The sequence below is a fragment of the Cololabis saira genome, chromosome 16 (assembly GCF_033807715.1).
Source record: "Cololabis saira isolate AMF1-May2022 chromosome 16, fColSai1.1, whole genome shotgun sequence".
Classification (NCBI taxonomy): Eukaryota; Metazoa; Chordata; class Actinopteri; order Beloniformes; family Belonidae; genus Cololabis; species Cololabis saira.
In genome coordinates, this window is record NC_084602.1 from 14298450 (window position 1) to 14314130 (window position 15681).

The window sequence follows — 15681 nt, forward strand, 5'->3', positions numbered from 1 at the left end:
TCCAAACATGACTGGGTAAAGCATGTGGCATTTATTTCTGAATGCGTGGACATTAAACATAACGAAACTAAAGCACTTAGTCACCGATCCAGTTTTTAGATCAATTATATTGTCGCTCAGTGGTTCCCACTCAAGACGTGCAACTCCGTCCACAGTAAAAAAGAAAGACCCATGTTGATGATCATTTTGAAACTATTTATTGAACATTTGAAACCAGATATCAGTTAAATACAGAACTTTCATTTCTCTCTTAACATCCCCAAACAGCAGGGACTGGTTCCACTTCATTACACTCAGAAAGGAGGGAATGTTACAGGACTTTGTAAGGCGCACGCTGTGCTGGAAGTAATTTGGCTTTCTGTCTTCTGATAATAAAGCGAGACAAAATCTGAGTCTGCCTCTCAAGTGTCCAACGCCGCTTCCTCTCCTCGCAACCGGTTCACCCCGCAGGTGATTTAGTCCACCTTGGGCTTAACACGCCGTGGCGAGAAAAAAAAAAAAAAACAAACAAAAAATGACACAAGTGGGAAGCGAGAAGAGAAAACGGGCATGGACAACCGAGACTCACCCCTTCTGAATGTGGTCTCAGATGTGTCGTCATAACTGAAAAGCTAAAAGTAAAATGATCAACATGAATATATTAGAAAAATGGCAATTAGTCTTTAATAAACACCTCGCCTCATCACCTGACAACCAGGGTTATAAATTAAAACTGTCCAAATAAAATCAATTAAACAAGATTTCGGGCCCGTTCAGTTCCACTTCAAGACTGGAAAATCCTCATTGAGAAAACTAATGGCACTTTTCAGTCTCTTGAACTGGAATCTAGACTCTCGACTCCAATGACATCGACCCCGACCCTAAAATCAACTCTAATTTACATAAACGGGTGAGGCGCTCTTCAAGCTTCCGCCACGCTAGCAGGCGCTTCCCCTCCCGAGGGAAGGGGAAGAGGGGGGAGGGGGGGCTCCGGGGCCTCGGCAGGCTAAACCACGGTTTTGAAGGTCTGCAGTATGAGGTTGGTTTGGTGGATGAGCCGGTTTGCACTAATGAAGACATTTATTGCCCTGGAACAAAAAAAAGAAAAAGACACGTTACCACTGAATGAGCTGTTGAACATTCTCGCTCTGGTGCCTCTCTAGAAACTTGCACAAAGTGAATGCTGAAAGATTGAAAATTAACAGGTCTCTAAGAAGATGTGCAGTAGCTGAAAAACACGCGCGAGACTGCAACAAACCTTCGGTCTGAATAATGAATGCCAACATACTTCCTTTTGAAAACCTGTGGTTAGTGCCTGAGTGCTTGACTCTGCTGCCTCCTCGTCTCTCACATGATGGTTATGGATTAAAAATCAACCGTTTAAAGACGTGCAGACTGGAAGACTCCTTTTAAGTCGTCTTCAAACAACATTTGTCTGCTGGAGTTTCTACAATTAAATAAGGAGGGTGAATTTATCAGCCGTTGGAGTCAAAGTCATCCAATCATACTTTAACGGTTGCGAGTGTTGAGAAGTGCAGCTCTCGGGTTTAACTTTAATGTTCCTCTTTCTCAGGTTCAATTATCCAGTTTGCAATGGGTTTTTTTCTCCATATAAATTGACTTTAAATTAAAGGTAGTCTTGTAGCCTGCAGCCAACAACCAGATGAGGGTGTATCATGTTTTATTAAAATATCATTTGAATGCAGAAATAGAGATTCTTCTTCTAATATTCTTTTTAAATTTAAATATTTTTTAACTTTTCTTTTTAGTAGGACTTACAAATATTGACAAGAAGAGACTAAATCTATTGGCACAATGCTTTCTATACTTTCAATATTTATTTTATCTAGTTATATGTATGTATGTATGTATGTATGTATGTATGTATGTATGTATGTATGTATGTATGTATGTATGTATGTATGTATGTATGTATGTATGTATGTATGTATGTATGTATGTATGTATGTATGTATGTATGTATGTATATATATATATATATATATATATATATATACACACATTTTTAACCTGGAGCACTTGGCACCTTGTTTCAAATGTAAATTTACCATACCTGCATCACATTGTTTTTTTTACTTATATTCTCTGTCTTATTCTATTTTGGGTGTTTTTTACTCATCGCAATATAAACATTGTAATTTAATTTAAAATCTTATGTTATTCAATTTATATTCTATTTTAGCATTTTTTAGTTATTGCATTGTCTGTTTAATTCATTTTTTTTGTACTTATACACCACTATCAGGGTGGACAGCAAAGAAAGAATTTCATTATATATTACGAACATCTTGAATCCTGAAATGTAAAGTGCATTAAATAATACTTGTATCATCATTATTATTATAGTTTAATAACGCTTGTGGTGGATCAGATCAAAGACAGTTACTGGCACTGTTCTATCTATATCCTGAAATCTCAGATAAGTAAATTGAAACTTAACAGTTTGAAGAGAATAAAAATCAGGTTGCCCAGTGTCGCCAGCAGGTGGCAGTAAAGTGAACCCACAGAACCAGTTGTCCAGACTACAACATGTATGGTTACATACTGCATGATTATTCTCCACATCAGGAAATATTATTCTAAAAAGCATAACTATTTTTATTTGACACAACACAGCTCAGTTTGCTTTTTCTTTTTTTCTATTGGGCATTCATCAGTGTTTTCTCTCCTCGTGTATTGTGTTGCTCCTCCTTAAAACTGAAACTATGTTCTTCCCCATTTCAGAGTTCCACATTTAAATATCCTGCAGTCACAAAACTCCTCCTGCATTTTCGCTGCTCATTCTCAGTGGTTTTGAAATGACCCTTTCAAAATTTCCCCCACACAAGTATAGAATACCAGGTATGATGCTGAGGCCACCGCTGCCTTGCATCCATCCATCCATCCATCCATCCATCCATGAGTTCTCGTTAACAAAGCAGCCGCCCAAGAAGACCCAGATTTCCCCCTCCCTGGCCACCTGCTCCAGAGCTCTTCCAGGTGTTCTCAAGCCAAAAGGACGGATATAATCTCTCCAGCATGTCCGGGGTCTGAGTCCGGGCCTCCTCCCAGCTGGACATGCCCAGAACTCTTCCCCAGGGAGGTTTTTATGAAGACATTCTTATCAGATGCTCAAACCACCTCAACTGGCTTTTCAACTTGATGGGGAGGAGTATCAACTCTACTTCAAGTGGTTTTATTAAACTCTCTTCTCCAGATACACTACACTCTTGATTAAAGATAGTAAAATACCCCCATTAAGAAGTGACTGAAGTCGGTCCACTATGATATACAGATCTAACCTCGAGTCTAGAGCCACATCAATCTTGCCATTAAATTGTCCTTGAACCATCCATCAGAGCCATGATGAGGCAGGATGTGGTGTGACAGGCATTAATACTTACTTTCCGTCTTTGAAGTATGTTTTGAGGGTGTCACTGAAACTTTTGGAGTATTTCACAAACTCCTTTTTCTGGTGCTCCAGGGCCTAGGCGGGGACAAAACAAGACCATTAGTGACTTAAGGCCTCAAGTTAAACACTAACAGGTGTGTTCAAGAGTCCATTACTCACTCTGCGATTCTGGTACTGATATTTTTTAATGACATTGTTGACTGTGTCCAGGAGCTCTTTTATGGCGCTGGCGATGTCTCTGTGAACAAACGGCAATGCCAGTGAGAACAAAAGACTTGATAACACAAGTTAAATAGAGAATATACAGCAGAATGTTCTGTCTAAACGCCACACTCAGACCCACTCCATGTTGTGATCTGTCAGGTGTAATAGTCCGTCTTAATATCGTTCCTCATGTATTACTTACGTCTATGGCTCTTGAGATAAGTACGACCATATCAGTATTTCTCAGGAAGATAGATCATATATGTGTGCTATTTAAAGACTTTCTGAACCAACCCCAGTGTAGTATTTTTGTTTTTTGGACCATCCTCAGCAGTACCAGCAGACTTTGCACTATGTGTGTCTTTATCAAAGGCTGAGCCATTCCTGTAGTCCTTTAAAAGGTCAACTGCTGGTGCAGCAGATACACGTCTAACCCCTGGATCCCAGTGGGAGCAGAAGCAGCGCAGTCAGGCGTTGCTGCATCCTCAGATCCCAGCGGGAGCATTTCAAAGGAGCAGAGCCTTCCTGAGCAATGTTTGTTCGGCAGGATTCAGTTCTGAGATCTTGCGAGAATCCCGTGGTCATCTACTCGCTTAAAGTTTTATTTACCGTCACGTCCTGTCCTTTCTGCCTTTAAACAGATAAAACTGATCACTGGTGTTAAATCAGATGTGGTTAAATTCTCTTCTGAAACCCTTTACACTGTTCACCCAGGGCCTCCACGAGTTTATCCAATGATGGTGTGCAATCCAGAGATCACAGTGATTTAATCATTCATCTCATTCTAGACGCCATTTTTGTGTCTGACCTTCTACCAGCTCGATCTGCCACGCAGAAATTGACACGGCTTTGCCGTAGCTGACAACCAAAGCAGACTTGGCATGTATCTTGAGTGAAGCAAACCAGATGCGTTTCTAAATGAGCGGCAGCATCTCTGGTAGGAACCCTCTGCTTCTCTCGAGGTCGACAGCAGGTGGCGCAGTGCAGTGAAGCCGGACCAAAGCTGTAACCCTAAGAGTTTCATCCAGACAACCAACCACAATCTTGTCCAGTTAAATTTAGAAGTTTTGCAATGTTTCCACTTGTTTTTCTTTTTGTGCAGGTAAAAACCATTTACTCAATTACCAATCAATGATTGTTGATGGTGAAAACTACACATGTTCTATAAATACCTCCTCACGGCTGAAAGAAGTGGATTTAAAGTTCTCTATAACGTGAAATATATTATTATTTCTCTGTTGTGACACAGTTTAGCTCCCATGGAAACCAGACCATGTCCCACTGGTTGAATCGAAGTTGGTTCCATATAAATTACTTTACTCATCCAATTCTTAGTTTCTGAGAAAAAAAACCATCTCCATACTTCCCTGTACCACAGGAGTTCAGTAACTCCTGCCCCTCACAGAAGACTGAGAAGTTGCTTGAGAATATAGAAATAATCAATAACTACCACTGGCTTATCCGAGTCACACCAGAGCCGTCGTCATCCATCACAAAGGAACATTCACTACTTTTACCACTAGGGACTGACCCCGGTGCCTTTCACTCACTTTGATTCTGATATTCTCCTGTCGAACGGGATTTTAAGTGTTAAACATTGACTTTAGGGGCATGTTATGCATTAACCGTGGCTCAGAACTCATGCCTGTGCCGTGCAATACAGCACTGGAGACGGATGTTTGCTGGGAACCTAAAGACCGTATCATCTGGACTGGATCAGCAATATTTAGTAATGTATTCACTGCTGCACTTTTTCCTGTATGTGTACGTTTGTTACTTGTACTCACTTGATAGTTTGTAGGAAGCGTACTCTGTCATTGATCTCATCTGGGATTTTGCTAAGGATGTGTTTCAGAGCTCTGGCCTTATCGTTTAGGTCCACGAACTCCTGGTCGGGCCGATCGATCATGAACTCTATAAGAAAAGGGTGTTAAGCGCATTCCTCAGAGACTTGATCATTGGGATGCTTAAAGACAGCATGTGAACTTGGTTAGATCACAAGACAGCGTGGTATGTACAATTAACTGAACTAACAAGGTGTTTTATACCACTGTTTTTTTGGAGGTAGCAGTTCTCCTTTTTTGTACTGCAGAAACTACAACTGACTGCATTTCATCAAACTGCTGTTATAGAGAGAAGTTTTAATTCTTGACATTTCCTACGGACCAAAACTGACAATCAAAGATAAAAACAGAAATATACATTTTTTGTTTTTGCTTTTCCTTATACATGCATCATCGTAATAAAAAAAAAAGATAATAATAATAAAAATATATATATATATATATATATATATATATATATATATATATATATATATATATATATACACACACACATATACACACACACACACATACACATATATATACATACACACACACATTTAGTTTTTTTCCTTTTCCTTGTCAAGCATTTTTGTCAAGAAATATATATATTTTTTGTTTTTCCTTTTCCCTATACATGCATTTGTTGTTTTTACATTTCCTTGTCTCCTCTTTTAACTTTACCTTGCGCACATGAGGAGGGTGGCCCTTTTTGGTGCAGGTCCTCTACTATTGGTCAATAAACAGAAAGGAGCAGGATCGGGCCAAAATTCAATCTATTGCGCATCCGGCGGTGGCACACAGGGATAAACATACATTCTTCTCACATTCATGGAAGTGCATGTATAATGCTGCTCTCATGCCTTTTTGTTTACACAATCAGCCCTGACTGAGACTGAATACTGTACAATGAGTGACTTTCTAAAATGATCTATTAATGTTATGTGGGGTCAGAGGAGCATTATAAAACCAACAAAGCAGCTAGTGTATATTAACTATAAATCTAGACATTAATATTATTAGTTTTAGTCTTGAATAAAAAGTGGAGCAGAATACAAATATTGAGGACATTTATTGTGCAATAGTCTTAAATTTGGCCCAAAAAAGAGGAGACGAGGGAATGTAAAAATAACAAATGCATGTATAAGGAAAAGGAAAAACTAAAAATATATATTTCTGCCTTTTCTTTTTTAATATAGTCAGTTTTGATCCTCCATAATTTCTGTACCATGATTGATCAGCTCAATATACACAAAAAAATGTATTAAGTCAGTCACATATATAAGCTTTATTGAGCTGATAAGCGACAGCGTAATTATGCTCACCTTCCACATCATCTGCTGCCATGCGAAGTAGGGATTCAGTGAAGTTGATTTGGACGTTCTTTTTCTCCAAGATCTTCATTATGATGTCCTGTGTCAGACCAGGATTCTCCCTTTCCGCCTGGCAAAAGAAGGGAAATGTGTATGCAGAGTGAGGAAGCAGGTACAAACATAATAACATAAAGCATGCCTTAACCAAAGGGGTAAAAGGTTATTGGAGCTGCTGAGAAGAACAAAGGGTTATTTACTGTGAGGAATCAGGGGTGAGCAGTTCAGATTAATGGACAAAAGCTCTTCTTCTGAATTATTTAACCTCCTTTAAAACTAGCCAGGAGGAAAGGGGGATAGCAGAGACTAATCCGATAAAAGTGAACCAAAATAACTACAAATGTCATGGTCACACAGCAGTAAGGTTCTAATACCTACTTGTATTAAGACAAAGCTGGTTCGGCTTTATTAATATTTCATCTCCACACTGAGAACTGCACGTCTTCAGTAATAATATCAAAAGAAAATGTGGCTTAATATTTCAGAACAATCACAGTTTGAGGACATGAAATTCATTCACCACTGATGTTCTATTGAAACAAAATTGATTTTTCTGTTAATTAACTGATTGAATGTAGCACAATGTGTAACATGAAAAGTCACGGAGTTCAAAGGAGTATGGAAAACTAGCACAAAAAAAGGAGGACAGGGCATGGAAAAAAAAACATAAGATAAACTACAACAAAGAAACTCTTCACAACCGTCATCTATTTTTTAAAGCATCACGTTACATTCTTACTGTCCCCACCAAAGTGAATACTAGTACTGAGTGATACTGCTGCGTGCGTTTGCACTGTATATGTACACAGCTAGGACAAACACATGGGAGTCAAAGCTGAAGCGGGGCTCCAGGTTGTGCAGTTTGGTGTTTCAGATGAACAGTCTGGGCTGCAATTGCTCTTTCTCTCATTCAGATATTTTTAAAAACTAAATTAATACTTGGTATCTGCTTTTAAAACAGGAAGAATTTATTGGTTCAACCTCACGCTGAAAAAGAAATTAATACAAAAATAAAATACTGTACTGTACTGATGGGACTACTGCAGTGAAGGCAAAGCCGTAAAATTGCTGTTGCTTAAAAGGGACATGTCAACATTTTGGGAGGTTGATTATTTTCCCTCAGCCCTAATGTTTGATAAGACGGTGAATACAACTTTCCTCTTTGTGGAGCCAATAACCCACTCTGACAAAGACCCTGCTACACTAGCTTCATAAGTGGATTGCACCTAACCTTACTGACAAAAAAAACTTCTTTATAACTTCAAAAGGTTCTTACTTGCATGTTGTGACTTGTGTATTTACTTTAACTATGTAGAAAGAAACACAACAGCCTTATAACTAGAAACATATATGGAAATATATTTCGCTGTAGCATCACTCACTGCTTGGGCGGACTGATTTGCCTGCAGTAACACTGTTGCCTGGTAACACATGATCAAAGTTTGAAAAGTCATTGAAGTCTATCAGATGGCTTCCAAAACGTGTAGTTCTTCTTTGGTGCATTCTGGTTTGAAAAGGCATAGCTCTGGAGCATTTGGCCGTGAGTAACTGGCATCTTCTAATGACTGCACACTCACAATGTCGGCCATAGTTGGTAAATCACGTTAGCTGTTGACCACTGGCTAGGGACACTGTTGACAGATGTTACAGAGTTATGGGGGTGTTGCACGCAATCCCTGCAACCAAGTACTGCTACTTTGCCAAACTGAGAAGATAGCTACTTCTATAAATCTCCTTAAAGGTTGTTGTGTCACAGAGAAAAGAGCAGTACTTGCCTTCTAATGAAACCGTGGGATTGACACCAAATAAGCCAATTCTCAAAATGTTGGTAAAGACGAATTTAAGATCTATTTTTAACCAATTCAAATGCAAAAACAGTGTTTCTTGGAAATCAATGTTGTTGAGAGCATCAGATGACATAAATGTGGGGCTCAGAGAACTGGAAAGTAGAGCTGCTATTATCATTTTGTGATTTTCTTACATAGATTTGTCAGCCCTTCTAATTAATGTACAGTCCTACCTTTATGAAGGCTGCTCTGAGCGTCTGAGCTGCTGATAGGTTGATCCTCTCCAGCTTATGGGACGGAACACAAAAAGGAAGGGACGATAAAAGGTCACTGTTAATTCCAAACATACTGAAACAAAAGCCATCACTGTGTATGAAAGCTTCTGACAAGAATGACATTGTTGAAAAAGGTTTGGTTAACCTCAACTTTTTCATAGTTAATGTGCAATGACATGAATGCTGGTTTCTGCTTTCTGATTTTCCAGCTCAGTAAATAAAAATAGGGCAATACTAGGAAATAACTTTCACAGTAAAATAGTTTTTACTCTGATCGCAATTTTTGGGCAAATTACACCAATAAACAATGTCATTTCAGATGGATAACCTGGCCTGTACATTAGGTTACATAAATTGTGACGAGATGTTACAATATATTTACATCTTTGGTTGTGAGCCCTCAAGAAACTGAGTAATTCACTTGCGTAATTTGCCAACATTACAAAGTAACCTGATGATAGCATCAAGTTTTGTTATAAATTGCCCTCTTAAAGTTTTTTTTTCTTTAAAACACATTCATTATCAGTTGTTTTACCTCATTGAAAACTGGGTACATCACGGCATACAGCGTCATGGATACCATGGAGTTTGTCTCCGCTTCATTCTTCATCTCCTCCATTGTCATCCTCCAGGGATGAGCAGCTCTTGTTAAAGTGGTGAGGAGGAAATTGCAGCTCACACACACTCACACATACACACACACACTCACACTCACGCACACTCTGAAAATCACCCAAGGCCCAGAGTGAAAAATGCCTGGAGACAAAAACAAAAATGCACCGATAAAGTTCGGCTCAGCTTATCTTTATTGATATTGGGTGTGTCAGAAGTACAGTTTATTTATTTAATTTTAAATGTGGCTATTTAAAAGTAGATGCCCTGATCTGATATTGTTTTCGTGTAGTCTGCATATTGGCTATGATGTGACTAAACTGATACTTTATCTACTCAGGTTAGAGATACATTCACAGGTGAGTCACAGGTGGCTGCTGGCATGCGACACAAGTTATGGGTTTCACATAATCTTTCATAAAAATAACCACAATTAATTCCAGTCACAGATTCAATTTGGCAAAGACGTGATGAGTTTAATTTAGGTTAAGACGTGCACCTGAATGGACAGCTAGATCCACTTACTTACCACCTCAAAGCACTTTGCTGTCAGGACTATTACTGCAAAGCGCCACATTCAAAACATAATGTTCCAAAACAAGTGGTTGATTGTCAACACAAAGAAAAGGTTGTTCTTTTTGTCACTTTTGCCATGTGTACATTTTGTTTACAGAGCTTAAAACGTATATATGTATTGAGAGTGACATTGATGGCATTTTCTGGGATCTATATCTAAAACTAAAACCAGACAATAATTCCGGAATCAAAAGAGCAGAAATAATTGTTCGTTACAGTTTTTATGCAACGGCAATGGCCATTATCATCAAACTATCCACATTAGTGCATCATGCTGCCTATATTCAGTTCAGTTCAGTTCATATTTATTTCGAGCAATACAACATAACATAAGTGACCTGCGAGCAACAGAAAATTAAACAAATACCTTTAACAGTAGATGTGCAGGTTCAAAATACAAATTAATTCGTTAACACTCGAAAGGGAGTGGGAAGAAGAAAACTTATTTAATCCCACCCCTGTTTCTCATCAACAACTTGACAGATTTTTTTAAAGGCGTCCTCCTGTCTCAACATTTAAACTAAAACAATGAACAAAAGACCTATATCAAATTACAATAACAATTATTCTACAGTTCCGTTACATTTACATGAGTAAGTTTTGGGAAATGTTGTACTTTTAGGAGTAGTTTTGAATCACTATACTTTTACTTTTTACTTTTACTTGAGTAGATTTGTGAAGAAGAAACAGTTACTCTTACTCCACTACATTAGGCTACATTGAGCTCATTACTTTTCTTTTATCCCCTCCGCGTACGCGTCAATCTCATGACATCATTGAGTAATTCTTTGGGAAAGATTTTTGTTTTTGCATGTTTTGTCACATATACACACACACACACACACACACACAGACTCACACACACACACACACACACACAGACTCACACACACACACACACACACACACACACACACACACACACACACACACACACACACACACACACACACACACACACACACACACACACACACACACACACACACACACACACACACACACACACTTTATATGAGTTCATGGTCTTGTTCTAGTTCTGCCTGCGGAGCCTGGTAAAAAAGAAAAGTACAAAGGCTTGAAATTTTGTGCTCCTTGTGCTTAATTTATTTTTTTATTCTGTTATTATTTTAAGTACTTGAATTTACTTTAAGATTATTTTAATTTAAGCATTTTTTTATTTTTTATTAGTTTTAATTTATTTTATTGATTTAATTTGCCTGAAGATGATTATTTTGTACTTTTGTCTGTTTGAATAGTTGTGTTAAAAAAATAAATCAGACATTACGCAACAGTTATTCAGTACTTGAGTAGTTTTGTACTTTTTTACTTTTACTCTAGTAATTATTTGGATGACTACTTTTTACTTCTACTTGAGTCGTATTATTCTGAAGTAACAGTACTTTTACTTGAGTACAATCTTTGGCTACTCTACCCACCTCTGACAAACACATGTTGGTTCCCACCGACACACAACAAGACAGACATGATGTTTCAATAACAAGGAAGAGCTGACTGGTTTCATTTGGAGGAGGGGAGTGGCACCATTAGAGGTTCCTTCCTGCTGACAGGCCTGCCTAAATGTCCCATTTCAAAAAAGACCTTCTATAATCAGAATCAGGACAGCAGAACTGTGTGTAAAGCAGCTTAGGTGGTGAGTAAACGTGAATCCTAGTGTTGAGGAGTCATAGCCTGATTAGTCCATGGGCCAGACCAGATATCAGCACCACTCAAGGTGAGCAAACTTGCTTATAATTTTTGAAAAGATCTGTAGATTATATTCTGTAATGATAACCCTTCCTGGGTGTCAGCTGTATCATAGTTATCAGCTCATGAAGTTCAGAAAATTACATTTTAGATGCTGGTGCATATCCTGGTTTAGACTCATGTACAGGATATCTGTCAATGTTTCACAATATTGTCTTTGGTATCATTTTAAGCATTCATTCAAGCTAAGATGTGAATCTTTCTGACCAACATAGAGGTCACTGCAGCTCTTTAAACTATAAACAACACACATTTTTACACAATTTTCGCCTAAATGATATAGTATATTTTATCCCTGTGTCATCTAGGAACAACAGAGACACAAAATACAAAAAGAACACTCAAAGAACTTTCACCTTCCTTTAGGCCGGACTTCACACAATCAACGCACTTTAAAATACAGAGGGCCGTCGCTATTGAACAATTTACCTACATCACTAAAATCAATATTTTCACTGGCTTTGTTCAAAAAACACTTGAAAAAAATCATTTTTTAGTTAAGATCAGAAACACATCTGGAGTTTTTAAATTGTATTTTTTTTTTCATGCAATTATCCTACATTTTCTTCATTTTTTTCCATCTTTCAATAATTCAGTAGTGTTTTTCTTTTTTCATGGTAAATTGTCTTTTTCCATCTTATATTATCTATTTCTATAATGTGTTTTTGCTTTTGCTGTTGTTATTGTTGTTTATGTTTGTTTTATAAAGGGGAGGCATTTTCATAAGCCTTTTTGGCTTCCACCTCTCCTGCACAATTCTTCATTTGACCTTTGTTTTTTACTGTTATGTTTTATGTGCAAAATAAACTAAGCTAAACTAAAAAATTGGAATACTCATAGGAGTATAAGGATTCAGGAAATGTATCACATCTTTTTTTTTTTTTAATTTATTTAAAATGGATCCCCATTAGTCTTCGCCATGGGAAGACTATTCTTCCTGGGGTCCACACATAGACATACAAAAGATAATATAAAAGATGATAATATAATAATAATATAATAACATGACAATAAAGATGACAATAATCCAACTCAAAAAGGGTGAAAAATCTTCACCACAATTCCTGAAATAATAAATTGAACCAAAAATAAAAGATTAAGTAACCAACCATCCACATCCTAAGTAGCATTATTTGCTACTATCTGCTTATAAACAAGATAGTTTACACCGACTTTATAATATACTCATCCCTCTATTTATAGAAGTATAAATATATATTACATATCATAATATACTCATACATTATAATATACTCATACATTATAATATACTCATACTTCTAAACTATATATACACTCATAGCCTACAGAGATTTAGAATATATTTACTATTAAATTTATAATATACATACAATTTGCACAATAATCACAATATATACCTCGGAGAGATCATAACTTCCTTCTTAGCTTGAATGAATGCTTTAAAGGTCCCCTTTAAAATGATACCAAAGACAATATTGTGAAACATTGACAGATATCCTGTACATGAGTCTAAACCAGGATATGCACCAGCATCTAAAATGTAATTTTCTGAACTTCATGAGCTGATACAGCTGTCACTCAGGAAGGGTTATCATACCAAAATATCATCTACAGACATGGATCTTTTCAAAAAGTATAAGCAAGTTTGGTCACCTTGAGTGGTACTGACCAGTGAAATGTTGGGCTCTCCCTGGACTAGATCTGCCACGCCTGACCCGCTCAGCTGTCGACGACAAACCCCATCAACGTGTCCTTAACTAGGGTGTTGGACGTGTAGCCCGGTGTGTTGTGAGGATAACCCTCCCGGACCAGTAAACACACACAGGCCCGGTGCTGCTCCCAGGCTAACACAGGGCTAGCCAGGTAGCCGTGGAGCGGTACCATGGCTGTAAATCTGGACCAACCTGACGGGACTATCAATACTCAATTGACGGCACCACGACTAACTGGTTGGACTGCCACCTTTAACACCGACAGGAGTGTTGGAGAGAGTAAATGGAGGCCCGTGGCCGAGTTAGTGGATAAGTCAGCTAGCAGAACAGCGCAGCTCCGCTAGCGAAGGTAAACTACACATCCGAGCTTCACACGGGACTAACCCCGTCCCAGCACAGCTCCGGGGCGGATGTACGAGCTTCTGTGTGCGTGTCAAGTGTGTACGTGTGTATACCTTTGGTCTGACTTCGTTAGGGCTCTGGCTGCGCCGTCGATCGCCTTTTAGCTGCTGTGTTTTCTTTACAACTTAAGGCGGAAGTTTTTTCGGACTGGCCCGAGCGACATCTTCCGGACCGTTGCTACGTCAGCACCATCCAGCCAATCAGAGCGCAGGAGGAGAAGCGTGCATGTGACGTCATTGGTGTTATCTGATTGTTTTGTCCTGAGTGTGTACACACAGAGTGCATCATGCTGCGTATAGAGGTGTCAAAAGTATTCACATTCATTACTCAGGTAGAAGTATAGATACTAGAGTTTAGAAATACTCCTGTAGAAGTTGAAGTATCAACTCAAGGTTTTTACTCAAGTAAAAGTATAAAAGTACTCGTTTCAAAACTACTTAAAGTATAAAATTAAAAGTAATGTAAGGGGGAAAAAGCCATTAAGGACAAAAGCCATTGAAAATGAATGCATCTTAGTATAATGCAAATATATTAAAGAACCATATATGTGTACAATTGAGCATTAACATGTGTTTCAGAGAGCAGGAGATATGATGACTAGTTGCCTATAAGTATTGTAATGGTGCAAAAAGTCAAACTTCAGAGGCATGTTATCATTTATCCTAACCTTTATTGGAATGTACATCCAAGTTTAGTTGCAGGAATCTGAGGGAACGGATGTAAGAACAAAACTGGACAAGAACATCTGAAACAACCACAACCAAATTCACTCTATCCGGATGGAGCAATTTAACTGGATAGTTTTTTTTTAAAGGCCGAAATGAAATAGAGTAACGGTGCTGTTTTTAAAATGTAAGGAGTAAAAAGTACAGATAATTGCTTGAAAATGTAAGGAGTAAAAAGTTGTCTGAAAAATAATTACTCCAGTGAAGTATAGATAACAAAAATTTCTACTTAAGTAAGGTAATGAAGTATTTGTACTTCGTTACTTGACACCTCTATATATACAGCATGATGTATGTATATATGAACCCCATCTCTCCAGATATAGATATATGTATATGCATATAGAATAGAATAGAATAGAATAGAATAGAATGGAATGGAAAAATTTAAAAGATGGGGTTCATTCAGATAGTTTTGTCCATAGTTTTGTTTGAGAAGAAGTACAGATGGTGGAGGAGTATAGATACCTCACTGCTCAGTTGGTCAGCCTGGACTGGACTGGACTGAAGATATAACACTGACTTTTTTTTTGTTTGTTTGTTTTACTTATTGCATTCTCTGTCTTATACTATTTTTGGTGTTGTGTACTTCAGTTTTTAATTTAATTTACTATTTTTTTATTCCATTTTCTTTTTTCTTTTAGTTATTGCAGGGTTTGTCAACCGGTGGTCCGCGGCCCTCTGGTGGTCTGTGGCGGTATTGCAGGTGGTCCGTGAAATTGTAAATGCAAAACAATAATTTAAAAAATATATATTTATTAAGACTCAATTTATTTTCCATTTACTATTCATTTTTGTGAATAATTTACCCACCCAAATGATATCAAATGAGTGAGAGTGAACTTTGTAATATTATAAGCCCTCTTGACTTCCTATTGTTCATTTTTCATTGGATGTTTTTTGTTTTTTTATAGCAAGAGGTGCAAATAAAAATATACACTGATGCTAATAAATAGCCTATATAGGCCCATACTTTTATTTAAAATCAAGCTGCGAAATAAAACAAACATCCCCAAAAGCAGTGGTCCCCAAGTTGCGGGTTGGTTATAATG

The 15681-nt window shown here is 37.7% G+C and overlaps 1 protein-coding gene across 1 annotated transcript; it reads right to left on the reverse strand.

Moving 5' to 3' along the window:
• Positions 1-181: 181 nt before the first annotated feature.
• On the reverse strand, positions 182-14103 carry pdcd10b (programmed cell death 10b). The gene is made up of 8 exons (XM_061743410.1): positions 13958-14103; positions 9389-9609; positions 8812-8865; positions 6747-6864; positions 5383-5509; positions 3551-3629; positions 3384-3466; positions 182-1067 (listed from the first exon to the last, which is right to left on the reverse strand). The coding sequence occupies exons 2-8, from the start codon at positions 9476-9478 to the stop codon at positions 986-988; spliced, it is 633 nt and encodes a 210-aa protein (XP_061599394.1). The 5' UTR covers positions 9479-9609; positions 13958-14103; the 3' UTR covers positions 182-985.
• Positions 14104-15681: the final 1578 nt, after the last annotated feature.

Excerpts from the sequence above, each read along its gene's own strand:
- pdcd10b (XM_061743410.1), bottom strand. The coding sequence starts at position 9,478 with ATGACAATGGAGGAGATGAAGAATGAAGCGGAGACAAACTCCATGGTA. Across the intron at positions 8,866-9,388 it reads TGTACCCAGTTTTCAATGAG|CTGGAGAGGATCAACCTATC; the intron begins GTAAAACAACTG and ends CCGTCCCATAAG. Across the intron at positions 3,630-5,382 it reads CGCTTCCTACAAACTATCAA|AGACATCGCCAGCGCCATAA; the intron begins GTGAGTACAAGT and ends GTTTGTTCACAG.